Here is a 16,160-nt window from a genome sequence, read left to right as displayed (position 1 = left end):
TGGCTAGCTAGGGGAAAGGTGTTCAGGGCTTCAAATCCTTCTTGGTGCAGAGCTCAAGGTGTCTCAAAGAGCCTCTGTCCCATACAAGTGGGGCTGGGTGAAAGAATGGAACCCCACTTGAACCCCACTTCCTAGACACACTTGCCAGAATTTAGTCGCAAAAGCAAGTGGCTGGGGGCAGGATGAACAATGGAAGTCTCTCCTCTTACCTGTGGAGAGAAAGGGCTCTGTGTTCTTAGCTCTCTGTCTGGAATGGAGGTCTCTCTCACTGAGCTGGGAAGGGAGGGAGAAGGGTGAAAATACCACAGATTCTCACTGATCTTAACAAGTTTAAAAGATTTTCTTGACTCTTTCTTCACTTGATGCATGCACACACAACCTTTTCCAGGGGCTTTAAGTGTTTCTTTAAAAAAAAAAAAAAATCTTCTGTGTCAACTATACTTAAAAAAAATATCGAGTGTACAGATTGGGAACTGTAGTTGAAAATATTGTGTCCTTGATACTTGCTAAAAGAGTTGACGAGTAATTCACTAAAAAATATTATCTATATGATGGTAATTGATGTGTCAATTAACTTGACTGTGGGAATCATTTCATAATGTATGTTTGTATATCCAATTACCATGCTGTACAGTGTAAATGTGTTAAAATTTTAGTACTTATACCTGAATAAATCTGGAAAAAAATGACTCATCAAGAAAAAAAGTTAATCAGTGTTGCTAGGGAGTCAATCCACAGATCTCTTCCTGCGATCATGCGAGAAGTGAGCTCCTATGGTTACTTACTAGATGAGAACCACATTCATATAGAGCCTGGCAGGGGTTGGGAGGAGCAGAGTGGGAAGGAAATCCCCTGGGATCAGAACACCACAAACACCTAAACATAGAATTGCAGGGTGGTAAAGGACATTAGATGTTATCTAGGTCAGATTTTACTGCCCAGATCAATCTCTCCACAACCCCTCTTGCTTTTGGTCCTTGAGTCTCTGCTTGTACACCTCCAGAATGGAGAACTAACTGGATGAGTGTAGACTGAATATTATTCCTACAAACAATATAACCATGTAAAACCAAACACAGCTTGTGCCTAGCGGGACTGGCTATATGCACAAACAAAAGGGGAAACAGAGGAAGTAGGTTCTGTGGAATCCTAAACAACTTTCTGTCACCAGTAGGTCATGAGCATGCTGTAAAAAAGCACCTAGCTGTTTCTGAACACCAGGTGCCTAAGAGATTGTTCTAATTTTGGAATTAACATAGTGCTTACTAAAGAGGTCCAGGACTCATGGGTCTGGAACGCCACGTTCACCCTCCGGCAGCGCCGGCTCCTTGTCCTACTGCTGATTCTGCTCCAGTCATTTTCTGAAATTCAGAGAGGGAGAACCAGACCATGGAACTGGCATGTGCCTAAAGAATTTGCCAAGAAATATGATTTAAATGCCAACCTGGAGAGACAGATTTGGTGATGGCTGCTCCCTGAAGGGCGAAGACCTCCTTTTCATAGTGGCATTGTGCTGATTACCTTCCACCTTCTCCAGCTTCCTTCTCTGCTCTTCTCTGGCAGCTCTATGGCTCAGGAAGCTCACCTCTGAAGAAGGCATTGCTGGGCCCCCCAACTAGCCATCCAGCTGTTGTGGTCAGTCAATGGGGAGCTCCAGCAGATCTAAGAGTGGGAAGAGAGAGGCTGAGCTATGTTTCCCTGCTCTGGAACATGGTCTCTGGCTGGAGCTGAGGTCCTTCTTTTCCTGTCTCAGAGGCAGTAGCATGATTTCTTATCCTTGTCCTGTTGAGCCTAGGGGTGTTGCTGACAGCAGGTTTCTGGGTGTCACCACCCCTTGTTTGCACCCTGAACATGCATATCTTTGACACATACCATCATTAAAATCTCTTTATTTGATCTAAGGGGGGGTGAATTCTATTTCCTATCAAATAAACTCCTTGTTACCATCCTTTCATGATCACAATGTTCCTTCGGTCTCCCCCAATTATAAACAAGCCTAGAAAGGAAGTAAGCCCCATGTTGCTGTCCTACCACTAACTCTAGGGGATCCCATATGCTCACATGGGTCCCACGTAAACAGAACAGATGATTTTGTTCATATCCTGCCCTGGAATTTTAAGCCTCTTCTGGATCCACGAATCTGTTTATTCCATAAGCTCTTTCCAGAGGTAGAAGAGGTAACATTTCTCATAGCTTGGCTGTTGCTTAGAATCAGAATTTGTTTGGTTCCTGAACTTTTTCTGCCTCAATGTGAAATATCTAGTCTTTGTACCCTTGAGGGAGAGTGGGAAATTTCAACACATAGCACATGGTTTCCTAATTTAATTTGGAGCTGTTGTCCTCTGAGTTCTGTCCCAGAGTCCTTCCTACCTAATCAATAAGTTCCTTGTCCATGGACAGGAACTTTAAAAAAAAAAAAAAATTTAGAACTTTAACTGGAGGAAAAAGCAAGCTACCTTCTTATGTCTGTGTTAATTCACTCAAAGTCTTTCATTGTATTTATAGCCAAATGATTAAACTTTCTATTTATAAACAGAGGGGGCTTCCCGAGACCTAGAGACCCATCATTACTTGTAGGCATTCATGTCACAAGCCATCCCAAGCTATATTTTACCAAGAGGTTAGCTGGCATACTGGTTTGAATCTTTTCCTTATTTATAGTGACAGTAACATATTTGGCTCTTACACATTCTCCTAAAAGCCTGATAACCCCAGTTATCTTGTACTATAAGTGACCAGCTTTCACGGAGTTAGAGGAGTGTTTGGAGGGGGAAGGGAGAGAGGGAGAACTCCAACTTCCCAACAGTTCCCTAATGCAAGTACGTCTTCGGAACAGCCATGTCGGCTACCAAGGAAACCTGTGAATTTGTCATGGAGGCTGTCAGGCTAGCTTAGAAGCATCAAGGATGAAAATCTTGAGTTATTTCTGGAGTGGTGATTGATGTTGCAAATAGAAGATGACATTTTGATGGGATCCTGACTTGCTGTGATAGGAGTTAATGAGGATAATGATGATGATAATGATGTTTACATTATACCTTTCTTCCAAAGAACTCTTGAGTCCTTTTATCTCGTCCGTGTTGAAAATGTCCCTTTGGAGTTGGGAGGGAAAGGTGTTATTAATTTGTTTTTCAGGAGAGGAAAAAAAAAAAAAAATATATATATATATAGAGAGAGAGAGAGAGAGAGAGATAATTGCCCAGATTTCAGGCTCCATTTTGGAGACGAGATGTTTAAATGACAAATTAAACTAGGGGAAATTAAACTTAGAGAAATGCCAGTCTCAGTTCCCATCACCGTATACAATGCTGCCATGTCAAGCTCCAGTGATATCACTCCCTGACCCCGAAGTCTTCAGGAGATGCTCACAGACTGGCGAATTCAATCCTAATATACTGTCTTAGCAGGCAAGACTTTTGACACCCCAACCTACATGGTCTCACTGTGCTCTTATATTTCCCCATGTTTCAGCAAAACAGATCCACTTGCTTGCCCCTGCCATCTGCTCTGAGCACCCCATTCTCCTTCCACAGTGTTCACTACACATGTCATCGCTTGTTTAATGTCTGTCTTCTCTGTGGATGTAAATTCCAGGAAAGCAGATCCTGTCACCATTGTACCCTCAGGGTCCAACAGCATTAACTGGTCCATGACGGACCCTTCCAAAGTGTAGGCTATGCTCTCCCACCTTCATGCCTGGACTCCCACTGTCTTCCTCCACCTCAAAGGCCTGCCTCTTATCTTCACCTGAAGCCAGGGCTGCTCTTCCAAGCCTTGACCAAACCCCAGTTCCTCCATCGGGTCTCCCCTTCTTGAGAACCACCACAGCGCTGTTCTTTTTAGTTCCTATGTCGTAACCATGTGTGATCTTGGTAGTCTTCCTTCCTTGCCCCTCCCAGACTGCCAGCTCTGAAAAGACAAGAGCAGTACCCCAAAGCCTGTTAAACATGTGCCCACCTGCCTAAAACTATTGTTGACCAGCATTATTCATTCAGCAAAAGTCCCATTTCAGAATCTGCAGCTTGTCACGAGAGGGGATTTTTCTCCTTCTTACCTTCCGTCATCCTTCTGGAAGGCTGGGAGAAAGATCAGTCAGGGAAACCCCGCCAACTCTTCCTTTAAAAAGTGTCTCCATTCTCTTCTGTGAGGAGTAAGTACTCTGGCACTTAGTTGAAGGGTTCCATTGCCTACGGGGGCCCAGGGCAGGTGTGCAGGGGTGGTAGTTGGCTTTTTTTTTTTTTTTAAGCTTCTGTGCCCATTTCAATGATGGCCTGAATACGGGAGAACTAATCAATGCAACACCAACTGAGAGGGAATTTTAATACTAGTGTGTGCTTCTAGTGAACAATTTTTACCTGTACCATTCAGTTTCCATAAGAAGACCCCAGACTGAACTAATTCTGGGTATATGTGTAACCTCATAAGCAGCACATTTTTGATAGCTTGAAGACCCCAGGCTACCAGCAGCATGGGCATACTGAACATCTGTGACATAACACTCCATATAAATTAGAAAGAGCTAATTTAATTTGTCGTTTGCTTCGACAACGGTATCATGGAATACTCAGGGCTGTTAAAACTGATGATGTAGATCTCCATTTACTGACATGGAGAGAGGCTTGCAATCTATTGCTAAAGGGAAGGAAGCAAGCTATCGAACATCATGATGGTGTGAAATTATTCCACATTTATATCTCTACCTATTCATAGATGGGTGGGTAGTCTTCAAAATGTTAACAATGGCATCTCTTTGTGATGAAATTTTGGGTAATTTTTCTCTTCTGCTTTTATAGTTTCTCCTGTATTATTTGAATTTTATTTTTACAGAGAGCGATCATGTTTTACAATCAGAAAAGGAATATAATAAAGCTACTTTTGGCCCAAAAAAGTTGTTGGAAATAAAAAAAGACTCATTAAAAAATCTTCAAATGTCCTAACAGATGCCTGTTGTAAAACAAGCAAACAAAAACCACAACCAAACTCTTGCACGCACAAGGGAAAACCTGTTCCACTGCTTTCATGACTGAGCCCTATCACAGTCGGAGTGAAAGGGAACAAAGGAAGCCTCCAAGTAGGAACACAGGTGAGATCAAGACCTCTTGACATCACAAGGGTGTCAGGCCTGCTTTTTAAGTGCTTGGAGTATGAACTATCATTTCAGATACCATTTTAATGCAAGCTTTTGGTGGCAGATTGATTTACAGGCGCAGTGTTTCTAATTATGGGACAACAGAAAAAACTTCCCCGCTGACAGCAAAGCAATGGTGACTGCAATTACTACAGCAGTTTTTGTTGCAAAAAAGAGACAGGTGCTGTTGGTCACAGTACAATTCACACTTTATTCCATCGTGATTGGTATACTTGTAGCATCAGGACAACAAGAGACTAAAACCGGGTGCAGAACTTCTCTGGACTAGAGGGCAGTCAAAGGCATGACTGGTTTTGGCACACAGAGTGGAGAATACCATACATTGGCTGGAATGTGATGGTCAGTAAAACAAAATGCACAAGTCTAACACCATGTTGAGGCCATGTCTGAGTTCTGTAGAATGTTAAAGGTTAAATAATTACGAAGATTAACATGCAACTCTATATAAGTCACATTATTCACCTACAGACTATTTCCCCCGTAGAGATGAAGAGATAGCCTTAAGCTGTTCACAGTAGCTTAAAGAGCAATCAATACACCTTAGAGATCTGCCTGCTGATTTCTACAGCAATCCATTACAGTTGAAGAGATAATGCTAAATAATGTACTTTCTCTATATTGCCCCTGTTAGATTCTTACTCACCAACTAAATCGGAATTAACTTTTCCTTACTTTAATACAATTCCTAATGTCTTTACAATGTCAAAGAGCAGCTTCTGTTAGTTTATTTATCCTTATAAATCACAACAGACTAGAGGGGAACCTAGGTAACAGGTCATCGTTCCTCTGCAAAGATAATGTTATGCTGATTAGAACATCAAAAATTGCTACCACTATGCTGCAGATATTTTGGGTTTTTGCATCATCGTATCACAAAAGGAGTCCAAAGAAGACGATCTTATCAGTGACAGAGCAGAGAATACAGTTCTGTGAAGAGGCACATAGACTCTAAGTGATTTCTTGAGACAGAGGAGCAAAGAGGGGAAAAATGCAAAGGGAAGGAAAAGTGACAAACAGCCTTCTGTAGAACAAATTGTTCAAAAGAAAAACCTGTTCACTTGCAATTGACTAAACAGAATACAGTACCTCAATTTGGGATGACAGAAGTAAAGATATTGAAAATTATATGCCACTTAGCTTTAATAGTAAGCCTAATGTGGCTGACTGGGTTAACTTTCCCGAGGTTGTTTTTGAGATGCCAGACTACCCCAGGAAGAAGTTCTGCTTTTGCCAGCACAGGGCCAGATTTAACCCAAAAGGGCAACCATAATCGTGGAGGACAATTTTTCCTTATGAAGTAGACCATGTGGGTAACATTCATTTTCTCTCTGGTAACAACACATTATTCACCCATCATGAGACCCTTTGAAACAAACCAGTGACCAAGATATGGTTCATTCATACCCTGCTATAACTAAGACACCTGCATGGGAATGAATTAAACGTTCAACAAAAAGGAGGAGAAGGAATTTCTTCAAATTTTGGCATAAAATCATTAAATAAATGAAAAGGGTAGGTAGAGGTTAAGGTGTCTTGGTTTTGTCAAAGGCTTGTAGCTTCCATTTGCTCAGGGGAGATATGAATGGAGGGAATTCTGTCTTGGTTACCAAACATAAGAAATGTTTGATTAGAGATACATACGTAAGGGGCATCTGGGTGGCTCAGTCGGTTAAGCATCCCACTCTTGGTTTTGGCTCAGGGTCCTGAGATCCAGCCTAGGGTCAGGCTCCAAGCTCAGCGGGGAGTTTGCTTAAGACTCTTTCTCTACCCCTCCCCCACCCTCACGCATGCACTCTCTCTCAAATAAGTAAATAAATCTTAAAAAAAAAAAAAAAGAATCACATAGGTAAGCAGAGCAAGCCTTGAAGTCATATTTCTTAATCTCCCTGATTGTTAATCTTGAACAACAAGCTACAGGCAATACAGGAAAGGTGGAGACGACTAGGAAGTTTGATAACATGCCTGGATCAGTCATCATTCCTTGGAAAGTACCATCTCCCTGGCCTGTTAAAAGGCTGATTCTTTCAGGTTTAAGTAAAAGACAATGATCTCTCCCTTCACTGCGCCATTGTTCTTTGTAAGAGACCAGCATCTGTTTCAGGTTGTGTAATTTAAAAGCTAGAGAGGAAAGAAATTTTAATTGAATTCCACAGTATATATTCATAGATATTTCAAAGTGGAATTGTCCATTGTCTGTGGTTTCAAGCACCAAGCCGATCACTTCCTGAACATGCTGCATCTGGCTCTCACGAGACCATCAATAATCATTTGTAGATGCAGTGTCTCTTTTGAAAGAACTAACTTTGCTAGACCAGGATAACTGCAGGGGGTAGAAGGCTGGAAGTAGGGTGAGTCATGATGAGAGGGGGTGGGAAGAGAAAGGAGCCGAAGGGAAAAATAAGACTATTCCCCGAGGTCTACAAATGGTCAGTAATGAAGCAAAAATGCATGGAATGTGACTTAAAGATTTCTGAGATGTGCCCATGGGGTGTTTCCAGGCTTCTCGATCTATGATCTCTAGCAACCCTCTGGAGCTGAATTTACCTTCCTAGGTGTGGTGCCCTACTTCTTCTGGAATTCAGATGTCTGGGACAAACCCCATCAGGATATGCCTATGCCTGGTTAACTGTTCCCCAAACAGTCATTGTGATTTTGGTCACAGTTCTGCTGAGGGACCTGTCTGTCCTTCCTGGGGACAGTGAGGGTGGTGGCTGAAGATGGAGCCATGGGTCAGAGGAGGCTAATGTGGCAGACAGGAGGGACCCGCAGGAAGGTACCCAGAAGTCAATTCCCTGGATTTTACCCAAGGCAACAGAAGTGAGAAAGGCAAAAGAAAGCAACTGGCAATGAAATACCCAGAGTTCAGATGAAAAAAAGGAAGGAAAAGGGGAGAAGCCAGGAACCAAGGAATTTCACAGGAACCAAAGATGATGAGCAATACAAACAGGAAAAAAGAACCCCTGGCCTATCTGACTCATCAAGAAGACATTCTTTAGCCAATACTGGCAACTCAACAGCATATATATATATATATATATATATATATATATATACTCACATTGATAACACAAACACGAAAATGAGTATTTCTTTGCTACCATTAATCACAGTTCAATAATTCATGAGCTCTATATTTTCTAGATTGCTTAATTCATTTAGCAAAACCCACAGTTTAGGTACCACCACAAGGGGAGGGAGGGGAGGGTGCAGAACGGAGCAAACTCAGAAGGAGACTTTTGTAAACCAGAGTTAGTAGCACAGTGGCAAGTAGATTGTCAATGAACACGACAGGAGCGTACAGTCATCGGCCTTGTGAGTGCGGTATTGCCGGCTACGAGGAGAGTGGGGGGACTTCGACTCAGGAGTCTACCTTCTTGTTAATTAAAATCGAGCTGCATGTGAGCAGCCCGTCCACCTTTTCTAGTTCAGAATGGCTCACAGGGATCAGCATATGGTCCTTCAGCTTCTCATAAACCTGCAGCAGAAATCAAGGAAAGGTAAAGCAGAAGGGTTATGTTTCCGCCTCTGTCTTACCCCCGTCCTCCCCACCCCCCCACCTCCTCGCCTAGTGTGAGGATTCATTTGGCTCATGAGTTTAGGCTTCTCAGCCATTGTACCTCAAGAGGCGCGTGCAGTCTAGACCACACCGGCCCCCAGTGGAGCGAGAGGCCCTGGTGAATCACGAGCTCAATGCTTTGACCTCAAAGTCGAAGATGTGTCAAAAATGTGGTTTTACCAGAGACGCCTTCACTCTGCCGCTGTCCCTGAGAGACTGAGTGGTGCGCGAAGGCCAGTGGCAGTGTTTTCAGTCTGAGTATTGCCCTTCCTCGCCACACTTTAAAACCCTTTCTACTAAACTTTAAGGTTTCTCTCCTTACCAACACCAGTGGAAAAACTCGACAAGACAGACTCCGAGTGAAGTGTTTCAGGTCACACTGCTTTTCAATGACAGGTGTGAATCTTATAGCATCTTTTGACATAATAGAAAGCATGTGTCTAAACTTTGAATTAAAGGTCCACAGATTTTTCTCTGATGATCAAACAAAGCACATTTTTTTTTTTTTTTTAAGTACAAAATCACCTGGAACACACTGTCAAAAAAAACGATCTACCATGCTTGTTTAGGAAGAATTGTTCCTTAAATTTCACTACGGCGGCTAATTAAGAGTGTTGGAGCCAGAGTGGGGCTCCAGACCCAGTTCTGTCAACCCACCACCTAAAGTGTGACTTCAGCCAAGTGTCAGATTCCCTTTTAGCCTTGGATTACTGTTCAGTAAAAGCAGAGTAACAAGAGTGCCCTCACAGGGCTGCTGCAAGGTATAAATCAGATAATGCCCAGAGTGGGCTGGGCCCCATGCCTGGCAAAGGGGAAGTCTCAGTAAACATGGACGTTATCATCGTTACTGTGGATAGACATGGATAGACACAGGGCTGAATCCAAAGCCGTTACTCATCCGGTCATCAGACAATCCATGTGGCTGGAGAAGCACGAACGGTCCAGAGCCTTGTTTCTCCAAGTGGGTTCTCTGACCCGGGTGCTTATTGAAATTGCAGATTCTAGGGTGGGGGTCTAGAAACCTGTATTTTTAAACAATCCTGATGCACAATAAAGTATGAGACCCTCTATTTATCTGAGACCTGGTTAAGCCCCATTCTGGGCTCAAGGGTCCTCTGTTCTCCTCAGGTTCACACTTCCAGCTATGGAAAGAGAGAAATCATCTATGTATCTCCCCATTTTCTTTTTATCTGCCGAGAAGGTGACTGATTCAGAAGATAAACCTGGTGATTACACACTATCATGTATCTGAAAGGTGGCCAAAATATTTTCTAAAATCTTTAAAGATATAAATTTTAAGATACATAAACAAAAAACCCATGGCTATTAAGGGCTCTTCTGTCACGCTGAGTGTCAGTACCTGATTCCTCTGGGCAGAGAGCAAGATGCTGAATGCCTAAAACAGATATGGACACTTGGAGGGTCTACGGGTGAGCACTGTTGTGACTGCGTGTGCAGAAGAGACTGGCAGAATGCCCCGAAGGACAAGGAACATCATCTTAGACCAGGAAAGAATTCCATGTCTAGGGACAACTCCCATCTTGGCGAACAAACGCAGAAGCTCTTAGAGGGACAGGTGCCTGATGACAAGTGTGTCATCTTTTTGATCCATCGCTACCCGGGATGCACAGCCCAAAGCCCCCTTTTTGCAGCCTTGACAATGAGCACCCACTTCTTTGGGTCACTCACACTTCTCTGTCATAAAAAAACAAATGACCTTCTGGTGAAGGGCAGCTCAGATTTGCCAGAAAACAATGACACAGTTGACCATCCAACTGTTAAGTCTCTATGTTGAGTGTCTCAGTGCGGGGAGATACGTGTCACCAGAGCTGCAGCAAAAATGTGCAAAATCCAAGTACTTACTTGAAAAATTTTGAATACCAGGCATGATCACCTCAATTACTGTGCATGTGTTTGTCATCAGAGACAAGAATGAGAAGAATGAGTTAAATTAACTTTCCTTGTGCCCTAAAACTATATTATCCTCTCTGCTTTCTTAATGATTTGATGTGTATAGAGAAAAAGGAAGCCCCTGTTATTTGTCACTCCATCATGAAAAAAATCCCCAGGCAGGAAGACTGTCACAGAGAGGCCTACTCAGCTGCACTGGCCACAAAGGCTGGTTTTGTTTGTTTGTTTGTTTGTTTGTTTTACCTTTGCACTTTCTGGATATTCTTCTGGGGTGCGGTGTAGCAAGACGTGACCTTTGCTGGGGATATTTAGGTAAATACAGTTTGCGGCCGTGTCATCAGGCATAGTGAGCTTGTCATAGCGGTGATCACTCATCTGCTGCATGATCTATAAGGAGAAACACAGCAGGCTTCAGCGGAGCACTTCCCCACACTTTCAAACAGAAGGAAGGCAGCGCATGGGTATAAGCTCGCGACGGATGCCGAAGAATGTTCCTGAGAAGTTTCTGCCTATTTCCTCTAGTCATTTAGATCCCAGAGGAAAACCCCACGAAGTCAGGATTCTCTGGAAGAACTGCAAGCGTTCTTCTTCTTCTTCTTTTTAAAGTGTGTGTTTGTCTGTAATTTTAAAAAGGTTTTAAAACTGGCCATAATTTTTCCACTTTTTGTTCATAAGATCTATCAGTGAGACATGAAATGGACACATATGCAAAAGGCCCAGCTGGGGTTTTGATGACATCCTTGGCTGAGTAAGCAGGGCTGTCTTAGTCTATAGGAAAAAGGAACCAGAGTGGTAATCATTCTGGTCAATAATCTGATTTAGCAAAACACACACACACACACACACACACGCAATTTCCTCTTGCAGATACACTTAAATTGAATTAACCTGTCTGATGGCAGGGGATGCCTTTAATACAATAAGCATAAAAATCACTTGAGGCGAATGTTAAACTCATATTCTCAGGGCTCACCGCCAGGGATTCTGATCTGGCAGATCTGAAGTGAGATGCAGAGATTTGCATTTTAAAGTTCTCCAGGTAATTCTGAGGCAGATGGTCCCAGACCACACTTGATGAAAACAAAACAAAACAAAAAAACCAACAAAAAAACCCCACCTGATTTAGCAGGCCTATTAATCAAATGATGGGTTTATAAATGCCTTCATATATAATAACTTTAAAAAAATCACAGGAGTGAACTCTATAAAATTTTTAGAAATTGACACCTTATCCTCATCTCAACATAATCAAAATGGAAACCCAAAAATCAACCACCCCTCCTTCACTACAAAAATATCCAAACACCAAAAACAGATAAACAAACAAAAGCCAAATATATTTTCTGCTTCATCATGTAGACTCTTTTCATTCTTGATCAATATCCATATATTTTAAGGAATCTGCTGAAATGTCATGCCATAAGGGTATAACAAGATCTTTTCCATGATCTGGTTTGATTTTACCTTTCCAACCAGGTCTCCCTGTACCTTTCAATACCTATATGGAAATATGCTTCATATTACTAGACCTCAGAAGTAGGTAGGCTTGCCCACTCAGTGGTGGCAGCAAAGGACAGTAAGATTCACAGTGTGGAAGAGAGCAAAAGACTGCATGCTCCTTGTAGAAAGTTCATGCCAAAGAGAACATGGAGAGTGGCATAGAATAAGCTCTCCCTGACTAGCCAGTCAAGTAAACCATTCACTTCTCCTCGTGTGGAATATGTCAAAAGTCGGGAGAGGGCACAAGTAATCTGAAAATGGAATATCCTTTGCACAGAAAGAAACATCAGGTATGGGCATGAGCTTAAGCCCTGTACCAAAGGCTGAGAGACACAAAGATGAGTGGGACACAGATCCAGTTTTTTTTATTTTTTTAATTTTACTTATTTGTATGACAGAGAGAGAGATCACAAGGAGGCAGAGAGTCAGGGAGGGGATGGGGGAAGCAGGTTCCCAATGAGCAGACAGCCCGATGCAGGCCTCAATCCCAGGACCCTGGGACCATGACCTGAGCCGAAGGCAGAGGCTTAATCCATTGAGCCACCCAGGCGCCCCCAGATCCAGTTTTTGAGAGGTTACAGCCTAATGGAGGAGACTGGCAGACAGTTATACAGAAGAAGAAATGGGGTACCACGGGAAACATTTTAAAAATGTATTATCTGATCACAGAACCCCCATCTTACAGATGAACAAAACAGACTGAGAGAGATCAAATAACTTACTTGCTCAGAGTCACATGGGTAGATTCAAACCCACATCTGAACAACTCAAACCCTTCTCTATTAATTGTCTTTCTTTGTCCTCTTTCTTGACCTCCAGGGCTGTGGCAGTTCTTCCTCTCCTAGTACATGCTGTAACATCGACCTTTTTGCCCTCATTTGGCACTTAAAATTTATTCTTTTGTGGCATCATTAACTCTTCTTTCATACATAAGCCTGTTACAACATGCTACAGTTTGGGGTAGCCACAGGACTGACTGGGCTGGATGTCTGTCTTGTGCTTCTTAAATTGTCCCCTAAAGGGACAGACCCATAGAGGGCATCTCCTGCCGTGGTGGTTCTTTACAGCCCTGATGGAGATACCTTAGATCTACTTGAATATGTGGACACTTAAGAAGTTAAAGACATTCCTCAAGAGTAGCTATTCTAAGAAAATTAAAAACATATTCAACCTAGCCCTCCTTATATAATGGATATGCCCAGAAATACTATGGAGAGGCTTATAAGAAAAAAAATCCATATCCAAGTAGCTCTCTTCTATTATGAATTGCTACATAAATGCATCTTATGCAGACTTTCTTTTTGGCTGCTTTTAAAACATATTAATAATACCTTCCATTGTGTGGAAGGGGGCACATTAGACCATCAACTGGAGTAAGACCTGGGTTTAAGCTTTTTTTGTTTTTTGACCTCTTGGTTTTCTCACTATAAAACTGAGATAATAATAGTCTTTCATATACTTATTGTGAAAGTTAAATGAAGATGATGTATATAATAAGGCACAGTAATAAGCCCTTACTAAGCTTCGAGTATTTATTTTATGGCAGCATGACCAGACAAGTAAGGGTCAAGTTGTTAGCTGCAATCAGAAAGAGCTAGGTCTGAATCCTGGCCCTGCTATACACTGTGTGACCTTGAGCAAGCTCCTCAAGCCTCAATTTCTTCAGCTATTAAATTGGATGATAGCGTCATACCTATTTCTCATAGAGTAGCTCTGAACATTTTATTTTTTTTATTTTATTTTGCTTTATTTTATTTTATTTTTTTAAAGTAGGCTCCAGAGCCCAAAGTGGGGCTTGAGCTCAAAAACCTGAGATCAAGACCTGAGCTGAATTCAAGAGTCAGACATTTAACCAACTGAGCCACCAGATGCCCCTGAAGGTTATTTTTTTTAAAACAAAGCAAAACAGATTATGTCTATGAAGTGCTTAGCACAAGTTCCTAGTACATATTAAATGTGTAATAAATATGCATACTTCCCTCTTTGTTTCTTGCAAGTCATTTGGCATCTAGCAGGTGATCAAAATGTGCTTGCAACTAATTGATTTATTTTTCCCTCCTTTTCCTCCTCTTCCTCCACCCCTCCCCCCTTCTTCTTTAAAGATTTTATATATTTGAGAGAGAGAGAGAGAGCATGAGGAGGGGGAGGGACAAGGGGAGAGGGAGGCTCTCTGCTGAGCAGGGAGCCCAATGCGGGGCTCCATCCCAGGACCCCAGGATTATGACCCAAGCCAAAAGAAGACACTTAACTGACTGAGCACCCAGGCAGCCCTTCCTCACTCCTTTCAAAGGCTATAGCAGACCTCAAAGAGTACACTGAGGGGACTCCTGGGTGGCTCAGTGGGTTAAGCCTCTGCCTTTGGCTCAGGTCATAATCTTAGGGTCCTGGGACTGGGCCCCGCATTGGGCTCTCTGCTCATTGAGGAGCCTGCCTCCCCCTCACTCTTTGCTTGCCTCTCTGCTTCCTTGTGATCTCTCTCTCTGTCAAACAAATAAATAAAAAAAATCTTAAAAAAAAATGAGTACACTGAGATGTTCACAATTTATATATATGAACAACTGCATATATAAAAACAAGGTATGGTCTTCATCCAGATAAAGAAATATAATTCATTAGTTAATCTTTAATTAATTAATTAAAAGGAAATATAATTCATTAATTAATGTGAGCTAAAGCCAATGTTTGGCTTTTTCCTAAAGCTGTACAGTAGGACACTACAGTCTATGGTCCTACCCAAAAGATTCTGAATGTAACGTGACAGGAAGTGGTGGATCTGGGACAAGCTAGACAGTTTGCAGCACCTGAAAGCATTAAAACAAAGAAAGAAAAGAACAAAACTTTGTGTATATTGAAATGACCACACATATATCTCTGTCAATTTGCAACCTATGATTTAATAAAATGGTCCAGAAGCCCAGTGAGCAGACGGATTCTTCAAGTTATTAAGTGGAACTGTCTCTAAATCAACACACAAATTGGGATTTATGAAACTTTTCAGCCATCACTCTTAGTCAGCCTGGCCAGCATGTTTCTTTCTGGGTACAGGGTCTAGGATTATAGTATGTCTGAATCTCTACTTATTATGTGTTATTGAAGGTGGGCCAAGATGGCTAGTCTGCTCATTTACAGCTAGAAGTGACTGTCTTCCATGTGGATTAGATTGAGTTTACCCGAGAAATTCAGGATTACTTCCAGACACCAGGAGACAGTTCCCTGGGCCAGAGGCTTACTAAGTAGGGCCTCAGCGGGCTTACTAAGTAGGAAAAAGATCCTTAAAACATGATATGTACAGCCCTTGTTACCTCGTCAAGCTCAGACACAAAGAAAACAAAATCCAGAAAATTGAGTATTTCCATTGACCTAATTTTCTAAGCCACTGGGAGAACCATGGGCAGTATATTTTGGTCCATCACATTCAGACTCATTGCTCCCACCATTCATAAGCACTAGAGAGTGGCCAGTTGGTTTTCCAGTTTAATTCATGGTCTACAGATAATTCACTACATTCTTTATCCAAAGGTTACACTATTATCCTAGTGTAAGAAGCTGAAAGAGAAAGGAACACAGCAAGATCACACCTATGGGCCTGGCTATACCTTCAATGGTCCCACGAGTAGCCTGGCAACTTCCGCACCTCTCAGTCCGACTCATGCATGTCCGGTAGTGACTAAGGAGCAGAAACATGGAATGTTGTACATTCCAGAGGAAGTATTATCAAGGAGTGTTATCAGTGCTGACTTCTTGTTTATTAGTGAGGGAACAGATTAAAATCTCCAAGGTCGTGCCTACTTGAAAAAGTTCCCAGTTTCTTTCGGGTAATAGAGACTATATTTCCGTTCCTGGGGTGTTTTATTTACTTGGGCTCCACCTCTTTCCACCCTCCCTCCCATCCCCCACCTTCAGATCCTTGAGGGAACAATCACACTCCTTTGGTTCCTCTGTGTTTGCTTTGTTCTTCAGTTAACGACATTTATTTGAAATTGTGATCACTGGTTTTCCATACTCATTAGTACTTCTCTTCTTTTCCAGACCTTATATTTATAA

At 42.2% G+C, this 16,160-nt stretch overlaps 1 protein-coding gene across 2 annotated transcripts in view; it reads right to left on the bottom strand.

Moving 5' to 3' along the window:
* Positions 1-5,319: 5,319 nt before the first annotated feature.
* DDAH1 (dimethylarginine dimethylaminohydrolase 1) overlaps positions 5,320-16,160 on the bottom strand; it is a 134,715-nt gene continuing 123,874 nt past the window's right edge. For both annotated transcript variants that reach the window (XM_032302590.1, XM_032302591.1), the window contains exons 5-6: positions 10,860-11,003; positions 5,320-8,624 (exon numbers count right to left, since the gene is read on the bottom strand). In XM_032302590.1, coding sequence (XP_032158481.1) covers positions 8,508-8,624; positions 10,860-11,003 — 261 coding nt within the window. In that variant the 3' untranslated portion in view covers positions 5,320-8,507. The remainder of the gene's footprint in view (positions 8,625-10,859; positions 11,004-16,160) is intronic.

The sequence above is a fragment of the Mustela erminea genome, chromosome 10, assembly GCF_009829155.1.
Source record: "Mustela erminea isolate mMusErm1 chromosome 10, mMusErm1.Pri, whole genome shotgun sequence".
Classification (NCBI taxonomy): domain Eukaryota; kingdom Metazoa; phylum Chordata; class Mammalia; order Carnivora; family Mustelidae; genus Mustela; species Mustela erminea.
Note: the sequence above shows the minus strand (reverse complement) of the source record. Positions and strands in the feature narration are given on the sequence as shown.